Below are 14,991 nucleotides of genomic sequence, written 5' to 3'. Positions count from 1 at the left end.
AATGACCCAGCGAGGGCTTTAATCGGCCCTTTGTACAAATATCGCCCTCGCGCCTCCGATAAGCGCCCGCCCGCGCGCTCCTTCCCGGTGCATCCAAAGTAAACGGCGCTTATCTCCCCCCCGCGCTCTCCTGCCCGCTTTGCCCTTGCTGCCGGCACGCTTAGGGCTCGCTCCCGATCCAGCCGGGATGCTGGCACGGGATGCGGATGCCAAAAGGGCCCCAAACCTCCGGAGCGGGTCCCCCCATGGTGAGCTCCAAGTGATGCTCCTGCTGCCCCGAGTGGGGCGAAGGCCCCGTGTCCCTCCCTGCCGAACCCACCCGAGGCCACCGGTGTGGATTGGCCTCCGGGGAGGGCTGTTCCCAACACCAGCTCTGCGCCTTTGATGTTTCCTTAAAGCCTTTATTTCCCCGTCCTGCTTTTCCAAACGGAATGACCGTCCAGGTCATCTGTCTGCCCTGCCCTTCCCAACGATAATTCCGGAGCTGCTCCATCACAGTGTGATGGAGGGGCAGAGACCTCCCAGACCCGACTCCCACGGAATTAGCGGGGCTGGGGGCAGACGCTGCCCACCCCCAGCTGATGCAACCGCAGGCGTTAAAAGCGACCTGCTGTTTTGCAGGGGAACAGGCCCAAAAAGAATCTCGGCTTTGATTTCGGAAGGAAGCCAGATGCCAGCGCCGAGGTTAACGGCTGCTGCAAATGACCCTCTAACGCGCCGGGCGCGAGGAGGAGCCGCCGGCGGCGGGTGACGGAGCCCAGGGGAGCTCCGCGCTGGGAACCAGACGCGTTTGTTTATGCGCCGCCTCCGATGTGGATTGCGGATAATTGGGGCTGCGCTGGGATGTGGAGTGGGAAGCGGCGGCTGCTGGGCCGGGGAGGGGAGGGGAGGGGGCGGCGCAGCGCCCACGGCCACCTGGCTGTCCCCTCCGGCCACCCCGGAGCAGCTCGTGTCACTCGGTCTCCTCCCCGGCCACCCCAGAGCCCTCGCGCCTCCTGGTCACCCCTCCAGCCACCCCAGAGCATCCCGTGTCACTTGGCCACCCCCTCGGCCACCCCAAGGCCCTTGTGCCACTTGGTCACCTCCCTGGCCACCCCGGAGCACCGTGTGTCACTTGGTGACCCTCTCTGGCCACCCCGAGGCCCTTGTGTGTCTCGGTCACCCCCTCCGGCCACCTGGAGTGTCCTGTGTCACTTGGTCACCCCCTCCGGCCCCCCGGAGCATCCCGTGCCACCTGGTCAACCCCTCTCCTGCAGCACCTGCAGGGCTCCTGTCCTGCCCCTCTGCTCCCTCTTGCCATCCCGCTCCCATTCCCACTCCATCCCAATCCACACGGAGAATGGACAAGGAAAGCAGGGGGAGGGAGCCGCCGGAGCCGCTTTCCCTTATTCCCGCTGAAGAAATCAAAGTGGGAGCTCAGGGATGCACCCCATCCCACGCAGCATGTCCCAGCTGCCACGAAAGGGAGGGAATTGCATCCCGGAGAGACAGGTGGGAACAGGAGGTTAGCGGAGGTGGTGGAAATCAGCAGAGGCCATGGAGCTTTTTGGAAATATCGAGTTTATTGCTGAGCTGCACAACTGCACCCCTCCGTCGGATCCCATCCAGTGAGTGGCCGGAGGGGTCCGAGCCAAGCTGTGTCTTTCCGGTTCCGCTTCCCACCGGAATAGCAACCATGTGCCAAAGGAAAAGCGCCACCTCCCAGTGCCCAGCGCCCCCAGACCTGGCACTTCCCATTGCTGCCCGTGGCAGCGGCCGGTCCCCGTCCTCGCGCCACCGGAGCCTGGTGGCTCTTTGCACCCTGGGCTGCGTTGGTGGCACGAGAGACTCCTCTCTCCCTGCTCCCTTTGGAGCTATCGCTGGGAGGCAGTTCCCAGCTCCACCGCTTAGTCCTCGTGGATGCTCCTGGGGTGCATCCGTGGATGCTCCCAGGGTTGATCGGTGGCCGTTCGGATGCTCCCGGGGCCGCTCCGTGGCCGTTTCCCGGCGTTCCCAGCCCGGGAGGAGCCCGCTTCAGTTGCAGCCGCACTCCTCGATGACCATGTCCTCGTGGTGCCGCACGACGAGCTCGCCCTTCTCGTAGTAGAGCATGGAGAGGGGGCTCATGCGCACGGGCGAGCACGCGGGGCACGGCACGTGGCCTGGCTTGTAGAGCCTCAGCAAGCTCTGCGGGGAGAGACGCGCGTGAGCGGGGACGGCACGGGGCGGCAAAGCGGGAACGCGGGCGGAAAACCCTTACCTGGATGTACGCGTGGTTGGTGGGCTTGAAGGTCTCGTCCACCGGCGACGGGCACTGCCCCTCGCAGCGGTAGGCGTTGTATTTTTTGGGGTAGACGATCCAGCTGCCCCAGCCGGTCTGCTCGAAATCCACCATCATGTCCACCCTCCTGCACAAGGGCCTGGTGTCCTCGGCGGCGGCGGGCACGTCGCTCACTTTAATCCGCTGCTTTTCCTTCCTGTTCCTCCGCTGGCGCCGGCCGCCCGGCTCCTTGGAGCCGCCGTCGCGCAGCACGTGCTTGGAGGCCTCCGCGCTGCGCAGGAGGCTGCAGTCTCCCGGGGCCGACGTGTCCTTGGAGAACACGAGCAGCAAGACGCGATCCGCCATGTCCGCGGGCAAATCCGGCTCCTCGGCGCTCGCGTCCAGCGCGCTCGGCACCGCCGTGGCCGGGACCGTCTCCGCTCCGCGCGGCGCCGGGACGCCCCGGGGACCAGGAGCCGCCTCTTGGTGCAGCCAGGCGCGGAGCGCGCCGGTGACGTCGAACACTTTCCAGGAGCCCTGGGTGAAGGAGGAGCTGCCGGAGAAGGTGCCCAGGAGGAGCCGGTGCCGGGGGCAGCTCCGGCTCTGCCCGCATGGCTCCCGTGGGCTGTGGTAGAGCTCCAGGGTGACGTTGCGGGAGCGCCAGGGCTCGGGCAGCCGCACGCGCAGCTCCGCCAGCTTCACCTCCTGCGCGCTCGGGATGGAGCTCATGTCGAAGGAGAGAGCCCAGCGGGAGCCGTGCCGGAGCGCCCCTGGAATGGGAGGCATGATGAGGGATGCGCCGGATGGAGCGCTGCCCCGTCCCCATCCCACAGGTGACAGATGCCACCAGGGTGCCATTCCCGCCATGGGGACTTCTGTCCCTGCGGGCAACCTGGGGGGAAATCCAGGAAAAGCAGCCAGTGATCCCCCCAATCCTGGCTGGGAGCCCCAATCCTGGCTGGGAGCCAGGGGCAGGTGTCCCCGGCTTTGGAGCCAGAGCTGAGCCCTGCACTGGGACACGGATGTCTGAGGACCGGGGGAGCTGGGGACAGTGCTGAGCTCAGGGACAGGGAGCTGAGGACAGTGCCGATCCTGGACGGGAGAGCCGGGAACAGGGATGCTTCAGGGCCGGGCTGGTCACAGAGACGGGGATGTCTGGGGACACGGGAGCCCGGGAATGGTGCTGGTGCCGGAGCCAGGGATGCTCCAGGACAGGGATGTCCTGAGACAGGGATGCCTGGGGACAGGGGAGCCTGGGGAGGGTGCTGGGGACAGATGCTCCAGGATGGGGATGCCCCAGGACAGGGAAACCTGGGGATAGAGGAGCCAGAGGCAGAGATGTCCAGGGACACGGGAGTCCGGTGCCAGGGATGCTCCAGGGCGGGGATGCTTTGGGACAGGGAAACCCAGGGATAGAGGAGCCAGGGGGCAAGGATACCCGGGGACATGGGAGCCTGGGGACAGTGCCGGTGCTGGGAACACAGGAGCCTGGTGCCGGGGACAGGGATACTCCAGGAGGGGGTTGCCCGAGGACAGGGAAACCCGAGGACAGCATAGCCGGGGACACGGATGCCCGGGGACACGGGAGCCCGATGCCAGGGACAGGGATGCTCCGGGACGGGGGATGTCCCGGCAGCGTCCCCGGGGCTCCTGCGGGCACCACTCACCGTGCGGGGCGATGCTGAGCGCGGAGGCGGCGGCGTCGGGGGCGCGCAGCGGGGGCGGCGGCGCGCGCAGCAGCTGCAGCATGAGCGGGGGGCAGCGCGGAGCTGCGCGGGGCGCTGCGCGGGTCGGTGCGCGGGTCGGTGCGTGGGGCGCTGCGCGGGTCGGTGCATGGGGCGCTGCGCGGGTCGGTGCGCGGGTCGGTGCATGGGAGGCTGCGCCGGTCGGTGCGCGGGTCGGTGCCCGGGTCGGTGCATGGGGCGCTGCGCGGGTCGGGGCGCGGGGTGCGCAGCCCAGGCGGAGCAGCGCGAGGGCGCAGAGCGCGAGCAGCGGGGAGCGCATGGCTGCAACGCACCGCCCGCCGCCGCCCTATATGTGCCCGGCCCCCGAGCGCCGCCCCGGGCCCCCTCCCTGCCCTGCAGCGCTTCTTCCTCTGCAGGGGGACGTTGTACGGGGGGGGCCTTTGACCGTCCTTAACCTGGACTGAAAAGGCTGACGTGCAGAATCACTGCATTTCGGTGAACAACTTTTAAGGAAGCACCTCCTGGACTTGAGGAAGTTCCTAGGGCTGAGATACTGTTTTTAAATCTTGCGGTTAGGCACTTGGGTACGGCTTAGCAACCTATGATATGTTAATACGTTAATGCTTGTAACCAGTTACTGATGCTCTGCCGAGATGTTGCTATGCTAATTGCTATATACTGTGATACGTAATGCGAAATAAACCAAGTCAGTTCCAGCTTCTGTGAAGTCGATGTCTGGCATTCCTGATCCGCTCCAAGCTGCAACACTCCTCCTCTCCATTCGTCCTTCCTCCTCTGCATCCCTCTTTCTTCCTCCTCTGCATCCCTCTTTCTTCCTCCTCTCCATCTCTCCTTCTTCCTCCTCTGCATCCCTCCTTCTTCCTCCTTTCCATGCCTTCTTCCCTTGCATTCTCCCCCCTATGCCGCTTCCTCACATCTGCCTCCTTCTGTGCTTCTCCCCATCCTCCAGCCTGTCCCGGTCTCATCTCCCCAGTCCTCCCTCCTTCTCCCTATCCTCTCTTCCCGGCCCCGTCCATCGTCCCCATCCCTATTTCCATCCTTCCCTGCTTTTACCTACCTCCATCCCTCTTCTCTCCATCCCTCCCTCCCTCTCCATTCTCTCCATGCTCCCTCCTCTCCGTCCTTCTTTCCTCCTCCTTTCCCATTCTCCGCTCCTGCCCATCGCTCTCATCCCTCCCCCCTCTCCTTCTCTCCATGCCTCATCCCTCCCTGGCTCATTCCTCCGCAGGCACCTGCTCCTGCAGGAGCTGTGGGGCATCCCGAGACATCGCTCCATGTCCCACATCCTGGGGTTTTCCCACATTCTGCTGGTCCTGCTTCTCCAGCTTCCAGAGCTGCGTGGTCCCTGCTCCCATCCTGCTTCCGCTGCCCCACGGCTCCAAGGGCCGACAGGGAGCAAGTGCTTCCCTGCAGCCCCCGACCTTGTGGATATTGCCTGCCCGATCCCTGTCTGGGATGTCATGACGGGAGTTGCTCCGGGAGCATCTTTCCCCTTCCGTCCCTGCATCCCTGCGCTCCCTGCCCCCGGAGCAGCACAGGTGACACTGCCCGGAACGGGGATGTCAGCCCGTCCGCGGCTTTCGGGAGGGCTGGGATGAGCAGCCAGCACGAAGCCCCATCCCGGGATTTGCCATTCCGGGGGCTTGGGAACAGCGCGGCTGCAGGGAAGCGCTGGAGCCCCTGGGGACGGCGGCAGGACGGGGAGGTCGGGCAGGCAGGAGGTGGCGGGCGGGCTCCGCCGGATCCCAGCGGCGGAGGGGGCAGATCCCGGCGCGTATCCCGGCCCCGATCCCGGTGATCCCGAATTCCCGCGCGTTCCCGGCGGCCGCCGGCAGGTGGCGCCGCCGCTCGCGGCGGGGCCCGCGGGCGGCCGCGCCGGGAGTCTCGCGAGAGCCGCGCGCTCTCCGCACGGCGCTCTCGCGAGAGCTGCCGCCTCAAAATGGCGGCGGCGCCTACGGCGGCATCGGCGGCCGCGGCCGGGCCTGCTGCTCCCGCTCCCGATGAGGTGGAGGCTGCGCCGGAACCACCGCCCGCCGCCGCGGCCTCCGCGGGCCCTTCCCCGCCGCCGGAGCCGGGTGCTGCGGACGGCGAGGCCGGGTACGGTGCCCTTCCCCGCCATGATTCCCCCTCCCTTTCTCCTTCCCCGCCATGATTCCCCCTCCCTTTCTCCTTCCCTCTCCCTCCTTGCCCCCCCTCCCCGTTACCCTGGAAACCGTAAGGGTCTCGGGGAGGGGGCCCTGCCCCCCTCCTCCCCGCCCGTCTCTTCCCTGTTCCCTCTCCTACCCCTTACGTACCCCTCGGGGTGGTGGTTCCCTGTCACTCTGGTACCCGTCGGGGTGTTGGTTACCCTGGTACCCCTCGGGGTGATGGTTCCCTGTCCCCCTGGTACCCCTCGGGGTGTTGGTTACCCTGGTACCCCCCGGGGTGGTGGTTCCCTGTCACTCTGGTACCTGTCAGGGTGTTGGTTACCCTGGTACCCCTCGGGGTGATGTTTCTCTGTCACTCTGGTACCCCTCGGGGTGTTGGTTACCCTGGTACCCCTCGGGGTGGTGGTTTCCTGTCACCCTAGGGACTGTCAGGTTGTTGGGCCCCCTTCACCCCCAGCCCAAGCTGGGGGGGTCTCCCCTCTTCGTGCCCCCCACGCGGGGGCCCTGGTGGCTCCCCTGCCGCCTCCGAAGCCCCTTTGCCCCCATCGTAGGGCGGACGCCGCTGCAGGGGACGTGACGGCCGCCCTGGAGACCGACTCGACCAACGGCAAGGACCCCCTGGTAGGTTTATCCAGCCCTTCCTGGGATAAGGGGGACTCCGGGACCCCCTGTGTGGGGCAGCAGCGCTCGGATGCTGCCAGTGCCACCAGAAGGTCATTGCCACGCAGGTGATGTTATCCTTGGCCAGGCTGCTTGCTGCCCTCCCCTGTACCTCGTCCTTCTTTTACTCTTTATTTTTTTGCTGTGCACCCCCAAAGGCTTCGTGTTTTGGAGCGCGACAGTATCTCGGCGTGGACGTCGGGGCTGGCGGAACAGCCTGCCCTGCTCCTGGGATGGCCACGGCGTAGACGAGGGGAAAACCCATCACTTGGTTGAATAAAGACGTTTTATCTTCTGAATAAAAGTAGCTGTTTCACAACCAAACACGCTGGGAGTCTTGGAAAGCTGAGGATTTTCATCAGCTCTGAGTAAAGTCATAGTGTTAATGCACTCTTCAGCTTCCTACCAGTACCAAAAAAAGTTCTTTATTCAGAAAATAAAAATCTAAAGAACACACATTCCCATGACCCTGCCGGGAGTTTGCATCTTGCTGGCCTCAGTTTTAACATTTGAAGAACCATTTGTTACAGCTGGTGCCCCTTTACATCCAACCTGTCCTAACAAACTAAATCAATCAAGTAATTAACTCGCTCACGGGGTGGGCATGTGACCACACAGGGCTACTGCACAAACCCTTTTTCCTGCCTAATTTGGCCAGTGTTGAAGCCCTTCCACGTACACTGATCCATCTGCTCTGGTTGTAGGAAGGGGCCGGGGACAATTCCGAAGCCTTGGACGCGCAGGCCGGCTCGGTGGACGAGGAGAACGGCCGCCAGCTTGGAGAGATAGAGCTGCAGTGTGGCATCTGCACCAAGTGGTTCACAGCAGACACGTTCGGCATCGACACCACGTACGTAAGCGCTGCCCGCGCAACTCGAGGGCCTTTGGTGGCCCCTGTTTGCTTAAAAATACCCCCTCGCCAATGCCCTTGTGTGAATCTGGCTGGCAGGTGGCAGCCTCCCTGCCCTGTGGTACCTGTTGCTTGAGGCTAATTAAGAACAACTTAAACCCGAGGAAAATTAAAGTTGCAGCAGCAGCATCCTTGGCCAGTGCAGCCGCAAAGTTACGTGCACTAATTTAACCTTCCATTTAACTGACCGGGAGGTGTTAGGTCAGATTTGGTCCTTAGTCATGCAGGAGGTCAAAGGAAGAAAGTCTTTAAGGAAAGACCCCATTTGGGAGAACTTCCAAGTTCTGAAGGGTCATTGTGTGGTAAAATAGATGCTGGATTTAGGGTAGGTTTGTGTGAGCAAAAATGGGAGCATTTAGAAGGGCACAGTCCTTGTCCTTGAGAATTGACACTGTGTGTTTGTATGTTATGCAAATAATAATAAATTTTACCAAACACACCTGGAGATGTTTACATTTTCTTGCAAGTTTTAATAAAAAATCTTGGTACAGACATCAGAAGGCTGTCCAGGAGCCAGCCCCCTCAGTCGCTCTCAGATTCTCTTGTTGAATGCATTTCAGGACTTGCCTAAAAGAAAAAGGGGATAACACTTAAACCTAAGCAAGTTATGCCAAGAGAATTCTGTAATTCGAAGGAAATATCATGGAACTTAATTTGCTTTTGACCATGAGGAGAGAGAGGAATCCCCATTTCTTACTGGCTGCTGTAGGAAATCTGCCTGTCAGAGCCTCCAATTCAGTTTGGTCTTTTCCAGATCCTGTCTGCCTTTCATGACCAACTACAGTTTCCATTGCAACGTTTGCCACCATAGTGGGAACACCTATTTCTTAAGGAAACAAGCAAGTAAGCGTAAAAACACAGTCACTGGACTTTGGTCCAAAATGATCCTAGATTATATGTAATCCTCGGTGCAAAGTAATCCATTTTGTCTAACATCTGTGGGAGGGTTTGCCAGAGCTTGGCAAAAATGACAAATGGGTGACAAACGCGCCACTTTTCCTCAAAATTGCTATTTTGCTGTAAGCTTCCTGAGATGGGAAGTGTCTGTGTGTGTTTCATCCTCTCCCTAAGGAGTGTGACTCAAGCTTTGGTGTGTTTTTGTTTTTAAGATCTCAAGGAAATGTGCCTTAGTGCTCTGGCCAACTTAACGTGGCAGTCAAGGACGCAAGACGAGCACCCAAAAACTATGTTCTCCAAAGATAAGGTACGAAAGGGGTCAAGATTAAACGAAGTTCTCACTTCACTAAAGAGCAAGATCAAACGAATGCTGGCAGTGCAGCGTGACTTTTAGTTGTCAGCACTGGCAGATGCATTAAAATGATGCAACAGCTCAGTGCGAAAGGCCTCAAGTTCCCCATGCCAGCACTGCTCAGCCTTGATTTGATTTGATTTTTTCTTAAAACAGGATATTATCCCATTCATCGATAAATATTGGGAGTGTATGACAACAAGACAGAGACCTGGCAAGATGACTTGGCCTAATAATATTGTCAAAACAATGGTAAGTAATTAAACTTGAGCCATGTTTTAGCCTTTTCTGTGAAGAACTCAGTGTGATCTGCTGCCGTTTAACTTGAACTCCTCTGCTTCAGTGTAAAGAGAGAGATGTGTTCTTGGTGAAAGAACATCCAGACCCAGGGAGTAAAGATCCAGAAGAGGATTACCCAAAGTTTGGACTTCTCGACCAAGTATGTACTTAGAAATGCAGGGAAAGTGTATTGAGGGGTTTGGCAGGGAGGGTCCTTTTTGCCTTGTATTTTGGTGGCTTTTATGCCATCAAAAGCCTAGAATTCGCCAAGATACAGAGCCAGATTGTTGCCTTGTGCTGTGTTGTCCTCCCCAGTGGAAACGTTCCGTGTTTTGGCTGAGTCTGTGTTTGTCTGCTCGCTTTGCAGGATCTCGCCAATATCGGGCCAGCGTATGACAACCAGAAACAGAACAACGCCGTATCCACGAGCGGAAACCTAAATGGCAAGTCCTTTAATTAGGCATTTTTTGAGTGTTTGGAACTAACCTGTATTTTCTACGTGTCATTCCTGGGCACCTGTGCAGTTTCATCGGTTGAAATCCTACCATTAATAACCGCAATTCACATAACAAATTTATCTTTATGTTCAAAACACACTGAGCCCACCCGACCTTACTTTTTTTATAGGGATAGATTGACTTTACCTTATTGTAGATGTTCAGCTTGATTCTTTTTGGTGGCCAGCCCAAGTGGATGCATGTAAGAAAGCTGAGCTGAGAAGCTGAGAAGCTGAGAAAGTTTTCTTCCATGATATTTTTAATGAATGTACCCAGATTTCCCTTATTCCTTGCCCTGAGATTTGAGAGTGATAATAGGAATTTAATATATTAAACTTCCATAAAATTACTGCTTGCATTTTACTGTTGTTCCTCTTAGTGAAGCAAGAGCCGTGATCAGAATTTTGCTGATTAAAATTATTTTACCAAGCTAGTAACGCACACTATCAGATTTCTTTGTACACAAGACTACACCATTACTTATAAAATGCATCCTGAATTAGTACCTAGTAAGAGATATTTAAATAAGGTATAGATGTCTAAGGCTACACTGTCTCCATGTGCCGGTTGTTTTTCCTCAAATTATGACGAGTTTGGCAAATACATGGTGCCACTTCTGTTCTTACAGGTGGAGCCTCTTTGGGAGGTGAATATTTGCCTTTCAGCTTCTAAAACTTAAGTATTATTGTGGTTTGGAAAGCTTTTTTGCTCAATTGTCTTAGAAGCTCAACCCGATTAAAGATCAAAAGTGTGTCCTGTCGTGATTGCAGTAATACTTTAATAGAAAACAACAATTTCACTTTTTAAAGTTTAGCCCTTGGAAGCTTTTGATTTATCATATTCTGTCTCACCTGCCCGGTTTAAAGTTGTGTTCTCAGTGAAGTTTGGTTTTCCTTTTAGGATTTAACCTGCTCTTATTGTAGTCTCAGAGCAGCTCTAAATCTTAATGCCTAAATCAGTGCTCTGAATCTGCAAACTCCTATGATATTCTGATTAATTAGATACATAAATGGCCATAAACAGGAGAATCTGAACGTTTGTCTGTACTAAAACTAGGTTCAGCTGGTCACGTTTGTGCAGAATATGATATTCCTTCCAAGGCCCCGAGCCCCTTCCACTGCAAGAGGAATGCTGATAATTTCAAGACCTGCTATATTCTTAGTTACAACCTAGTGTGCAGTGCAAAAGGTGTTTTTCTGCAGTACCTTGCTTTTTGGAATTGTTTATTCATTCCATCATTACGCTTTTTGATATATTAAAAAATGAATACCGGTATGAGTATACATATAATGTATATAAAATTACATAATCATATGTATATAAATGAATATATAATTTGAAATGCGGCCTGTCCTGTACTGGAGTTTGTCCACAAGTGAAATTTGGGTGCTGTAATCCAAAGTGTCGTGCTCTTCGTTCTACAAATCACAGTAATCGTTGGGTGGTGCTGAAGAGAAACACCTCGATTGCTTTTCCTTTTTTTCCCCATCTTAGGAATATTTTATTTTCTAGATTGAAATTAACTTTACGTGCTTATCGCTAACGCAGGTGTTGGTGTCAAAGTGCTTCTCCAGCAAAGCGTGTGTCGCTGGGATGGCAACTTTGCTTTAACCAGATGATGCCGAGCGCTTACGTCCTGCAAAAACCACACGGGACCGCGAGCCTGGAATCTCCACGGAAGCCACCGGTGCTGCTTTGAGACCAAACGCAGCTTATTGTAGATCATCTGATGAGAGAGCAGAGTCATAATTCTTCTCTTAAAACCTTGAGTTGAGCTCGTTTAGTTGCCAGCTCTCACGTAACCTGTAAATTACGTTTCAGAAAGTGCTAATAAGCTCCAGATTTTCCTGGGCTTTGTATCAAGCGTTCCAGATCTAAATGTGCACGGGAGCTAACGAAGGGCTTTAAATCTGGCTGCTTCCGTGTGTGGAGACTCCATGCTCGCGAGCGCCCTCCGGTCGTCCCTCGTTTAATCCCCGGGATCTCTGTTCAAAGGCGGAATCGCCGCGGGAGGCAGCGGGAAGGGAAGGGGAGCGAAACGCAAGCAGCAGGACGGCGGGACGACGGGAACAGCCAAGAAAACCAGGAGGTAAAGAGCTACCACGGGCGGCGCGGTGACGGGTACCAACACCTTGTGTGGTACAGTTGGGGACAGTGTCATCCCGTACAACCTGTTGGCTGTTAGTGGGAGGGGGCAGCTGTAGTTTTAATGCCCCCAAATGCCTCCCATCCGGCTCTGCCCTCGGTAGGTTTATGAGGAGTCACATAAGACAGTTTTTAGGTCTGTGCTAGGAATGGTTTTAAATAAGCAAGGAGCCCCCTGGAAGTGGAAGCACGAGCACTGCGGGTGTGTTTTGTGGCAGGCTGTGCTGGGCAGGCTGCAGTGCAGAACCCGAACTCGCTCCCGGGGATCCCGGCGCCCCAGGGCACCCCGAGACCGCCCCGTTGTCCCTGTGTCCCGCAGCGACCCGCTGTTCTCGGCGCAGCGCCTGCCTCCCCACGGCTACCCCCTGGAGCACCCCTTCAACAAGGACGGGTACCGCTACATCCTGGCCGAGCCGGACCCCCACGCGCCCGATCCCGAGAAACTGGAGCTGGACTGTTGGGCGGGAAAGCCCATTCCCGGGGATCTCTACCGAGCCTGCCTGTACGAGCGGGTCCTGCTGGCGCTGCACGACCGAGGTACAGAGCTCCTTGTTTCACTGACATTCCAAACACAATCAAGAGGCAGGAATCAACCCACCTCTGCGCATCCGCGTGCCGTTCCACGCAGCTGCGCTGCCCGGTGCCCCCTCCTCTCCTGCAGCTCCCCAGCTGAAGATCTCCGACGACCGGCTCACCGTGGTGGGCGAGAAGGGCTATTCCATGGTCCGGGCCTCGCACGGCGTGCGGAAAGGCGCGTGGTACTTCGAGATATCCATGGACGAGATGCCGCCGGACACGGCTGCCAGGCTAGGCTGGTCACAGCCGCTCGGTAAATCAACCTTTCCCATCAGCAGGCATTCCTACGTGTTATTTTTCTTCCCCGATTTAGACCTCAAAAGAAAGTCATGGCTGGTGTTTTTCCACCCTGTTTAGCGTGTGGAAAATTTTCAGCAGGTGCTGTAAACTGCAGCCCTGGCGCTGCTGCCTGCCTGGCCTTGCTTGAGTCAAGGTCTTTATGCTAATGGCAAGAAAGTTTTGCAACAGCCAAAAAGCAAACAAACAAACTGGAATGGGGGCGCACAGCTGTGATGTTCCTGTTACACGCTCCTGAGAAACGTTGTTTTCTGTAGGGAATCTCCAGGCACCGCTGGGATACGACAAGTTCAGTTACTCCTGGCGCAGCAAGAAGGGAACGAAGTTTCACCAGTCGATAGGGAAACACTATTCGGCTGGCTACGGACAGGGGGATATCCTGGGATTTTACATCAGTCTTCCGGAAGATACCGAGACTGCTAAATCACTGCCGGATACCTACAAAGATAAGGTAAGATCTGCAGCTCCGAGACGTTGGCTAGTGGAAAAAAGGCTCCTCTAGCCTCATTTCGACATAGTTATTTCCCCACGTTCCAGGCTCTGATAAAATTCAAAAGCTACTTGTACTTTGAGGAAAAAGATTTTGTGGACAAAGCAGAGAAGAGCCTGAAACAAGCGCCTGGGAGCCAGGTGAGTTCCATGGTGGAGGCAACCTGGGAATGTTCTGACAGAAACTAGTGCCTTGATGCAAAGTTGGGCATTAAGTTTTTATAGTCTGGCATGTCGTAAAGCGGGGGGGTGGAATAAAGCTGATGAGGGAAATGGGAGGAACTTGGCCCTCACGTGTTAATTACAAATTTTCCTTTTCAGATCATCTTCTTCAAAAACGGTGTCAGCCAAGGTGTTGCCTTTAAGGACATTTTTGAGGGCGTTTATTTTCCTGCTATTTCTCTATACAAAGGCTGCACGGTAGGTATTGCAGTGCACTTTAGGAATTCCGACCTTTAAAGGGGATTGCCTCGAGGGGAGGTGGATTATTTTAGCAAAATGATTCTGTAATGCTAGGCCTGAACTTTATGAGAGCGCTGTTCATGTGCTCCGGTACCACTGGGGACTATTATTATTTTTCATGCATTCTCTAGCTACTGCCATACCTGTTTTTTTGTAGGTTTCCATCAACTTTGGACCATATTTCAAGTATCCTCCCCGAGACATCACTTACCACCCAGTAAGTAAAACTTCAGGCTGCTGCTTTGTCCTTCCTTTGCGACAGCCTCAGGGCTTGTCACTGACAGGCACTTAATCTCATTTTTCCACCCCCCCAACTATGTCAAATTCTTGATTGTCCTCATTGGGACAGTGTAGCTCTCTAAAGGAAGGAACATCTTTACTACTTGTGTACACAACTAAAATCCTTAAGCTGCCTTGGAAAATACTCAGTCTGAATTCTTTACCAAAAACAGATATTCTGAGTATTTCAGTGGGGAAAACAAAGGAAATAAAGCACCTCTAAGGAATCCCTGTTTGGATAATTTTGGTCTTTTTGTCCCCCCTTGCAGATGAGCGACATGGGCTGGGGCGCCGTGGTGGAGCACACGCTGGCCGACGTCCTGTACCACGTGGAGACGGAGGTCGACGGCCGCCGCAGCCCCCCCTGGGAGCCCTAAAGAGGCAGCAGCTCCAGGGGGGTTTGTTCCCAGGGAACGTTCGGCCCTTGGAACACTCGGAGGCGGCAACACCCGCACAGGACTCGTGTTTACCAGGGTGCTGGAGTGGATCTGCAATTCTGTGTTTTGTGCAGTCAACAGCTGCTGCTTCAGGAACTTGAAAGTTCTCAAACTCCTGGGTTTAGGGGGCACAGGCTGCAGCTGGACCCCCTGCCCCACAGCTCTTTGGGAGCAACTTCATCCAGAAAGACTGTGTGGGAGCAAGAGGGAGGTTTGGGCTTCTGCCCAAACCATATTTTTTATTAAACTGGAACCCAGTTACAAATAAAAAGCCTTTCTTTAAAACCGATACAGTTTGCTGAGATTTTTAGTTACAGGTTTGAGGAGCTACACCTCAGAAAAGCAAGAGCTACTTAACACACTCTTCTTGCATCCAAAGACCTGTCTGCCATCTCTCAAAACCACCATGGAAGAGCCTGAATAAATATTAAATGCACTTCTGCAAGTCTGTACAGGAAAATAAGTTAGCGTGGGCTCTGCCTAGGGAAGAGGGAATAAAGTTTTTTTTGGTTAAGTGCTGCGCTGGGGCACAGAGCCTCCCCAGTTCCCCTTATTACTGAAAGCCCTTTCTGTACCAACAGCCTTTACAGCCAGGCTTAGGCAGGGCTCAAAATTAAGC

The 14,991-nt window shown here is 55.8% G+C and overlaps 2 protein-coding genes across 2 annotated transcripts; one reads left to right on the top strand and one right to left on the bottom strand.

The window, feature by feature from the left end:
• Window positions 1–1,976: 1,976 nt before the first annotated feature.
• On the bottom strand, window positions 1,977–4,243 carry LOC104577643 (nodal homolog). Its single transcript, XM_088521410.1, has 4 exons — window positions 4,171–4,243; window positions 3,907–4,008; window positions 2,240–3,009; window positions 1,977–2,166 (listed from the first exon to the last, which is right to left on the bottom strand). The coding sequence occupies exons 1-4, from the start codon at window positions 4,241–4,243 to the stop codon at window positions 2,014–2,016; spliced, it is 1,098 nt and encodes a 365-aa protein (XP_088377536.1). The 3' UTR covers window positions 1,977–2,013.
• Window positions 4,244–5,884: 1,641 nt separating this feature from the next.
• Window positions 5,885–14,312, top strand: ASH2L (ASH2 like, histone lysine methyltransferase complex subunit). Its single transcript, XM_088521443.1, has 16 exons — window positions 5,885–6,042; window positions 6,644–6,713; window positions 7,457–7,602; window positions 8,417–8,505; window positions 8,772–8,866; window positions 9,068–9,163; window positions 9,255–9,350; window positions 9,558–9,633; window positions 11,683–11,776; window positions 12,152–12,369; window positions 12,494–12,661; window positions 12,963–13,156; window positions 13,243–13,335; window positions 13,516–13,614; window positions 13,814–13,873; window positions 14,205–14,312. Exons 1-16 carry the CDS (start codon window positions 5,885–5,887, stop codon window positions 14,310–14,312), a joined length of 1,860 nt encoding a protein of 619 aa, XP_088377569.1.
• The last annotated feature ends 679 nt before the right edge of the window (window positions 14,313–14,991 follow it).

The sequence above is a fragment of the Tinamus guttatus genome, unplaced genomic scaffold (genome assembly GCF_059628265.1).
Source record: "Tinamus guttatus ecotype Peru unplaced genomic scaffold, ASM5962826v1 Tinamus_guttatus_pri_ptg000123l, whole genome shotgun sequence".
NCBI classification, from domain to species: domain Eukaryota; kingdom Metazoa; phylum Chordata; class Aves; order Tinamiformes; family Tinamidae; genus Tinamus; species Tinamus guttatus.
This window is presented reverse-complemented; position numbering and strand designations above follow the sequence as displayed.

Coding starts and splice junctions, on each gene's coding strand:
- LOC104577643 (XM_088521410.1), bottom strand. CDS start 4,243: ATGCGCTCCCCGCTGCTCGCGCTCTGCGCCCTCGCGCTGCTCCGCCTG. Junction 4,009..4,170: donor CGCACCCCGCGCCCCGACCC/GCGCAGCGCCCC, acceptor CGCCCCGCGCAG/CTCCGCGCTGCCCCCCGCTC. Junction 3,010..3,906: donor GCTCAGCATCGCCCCGCACG/GTGAGTGGTGCC, acceptor CTCCCATTCCAG/GGGCGCTCCGGCACGGCTCC.
- ASH2L (XM_088521443.1), top strand. CDS start 5,885: ATGGCGGCGGCGCCTACGGCGGCATCGGCGGCCGCGGCCGGGCCTGCT. Junction 8,506..8,771: donor TTTCTTAAGGAAACAAGCAA/GTAAGCGTAAAA, acceptor TTTGTTTTTAAG/ATCTCAAGGAAATGTGCCTT. Junction 12,370..12,493: donor GCTGGCGCTGCACGACCGAG/GTACAGAGCTCC, acceptor CCTCTCCTGCAG/CTCCCCAGCTGAAGATCTCC.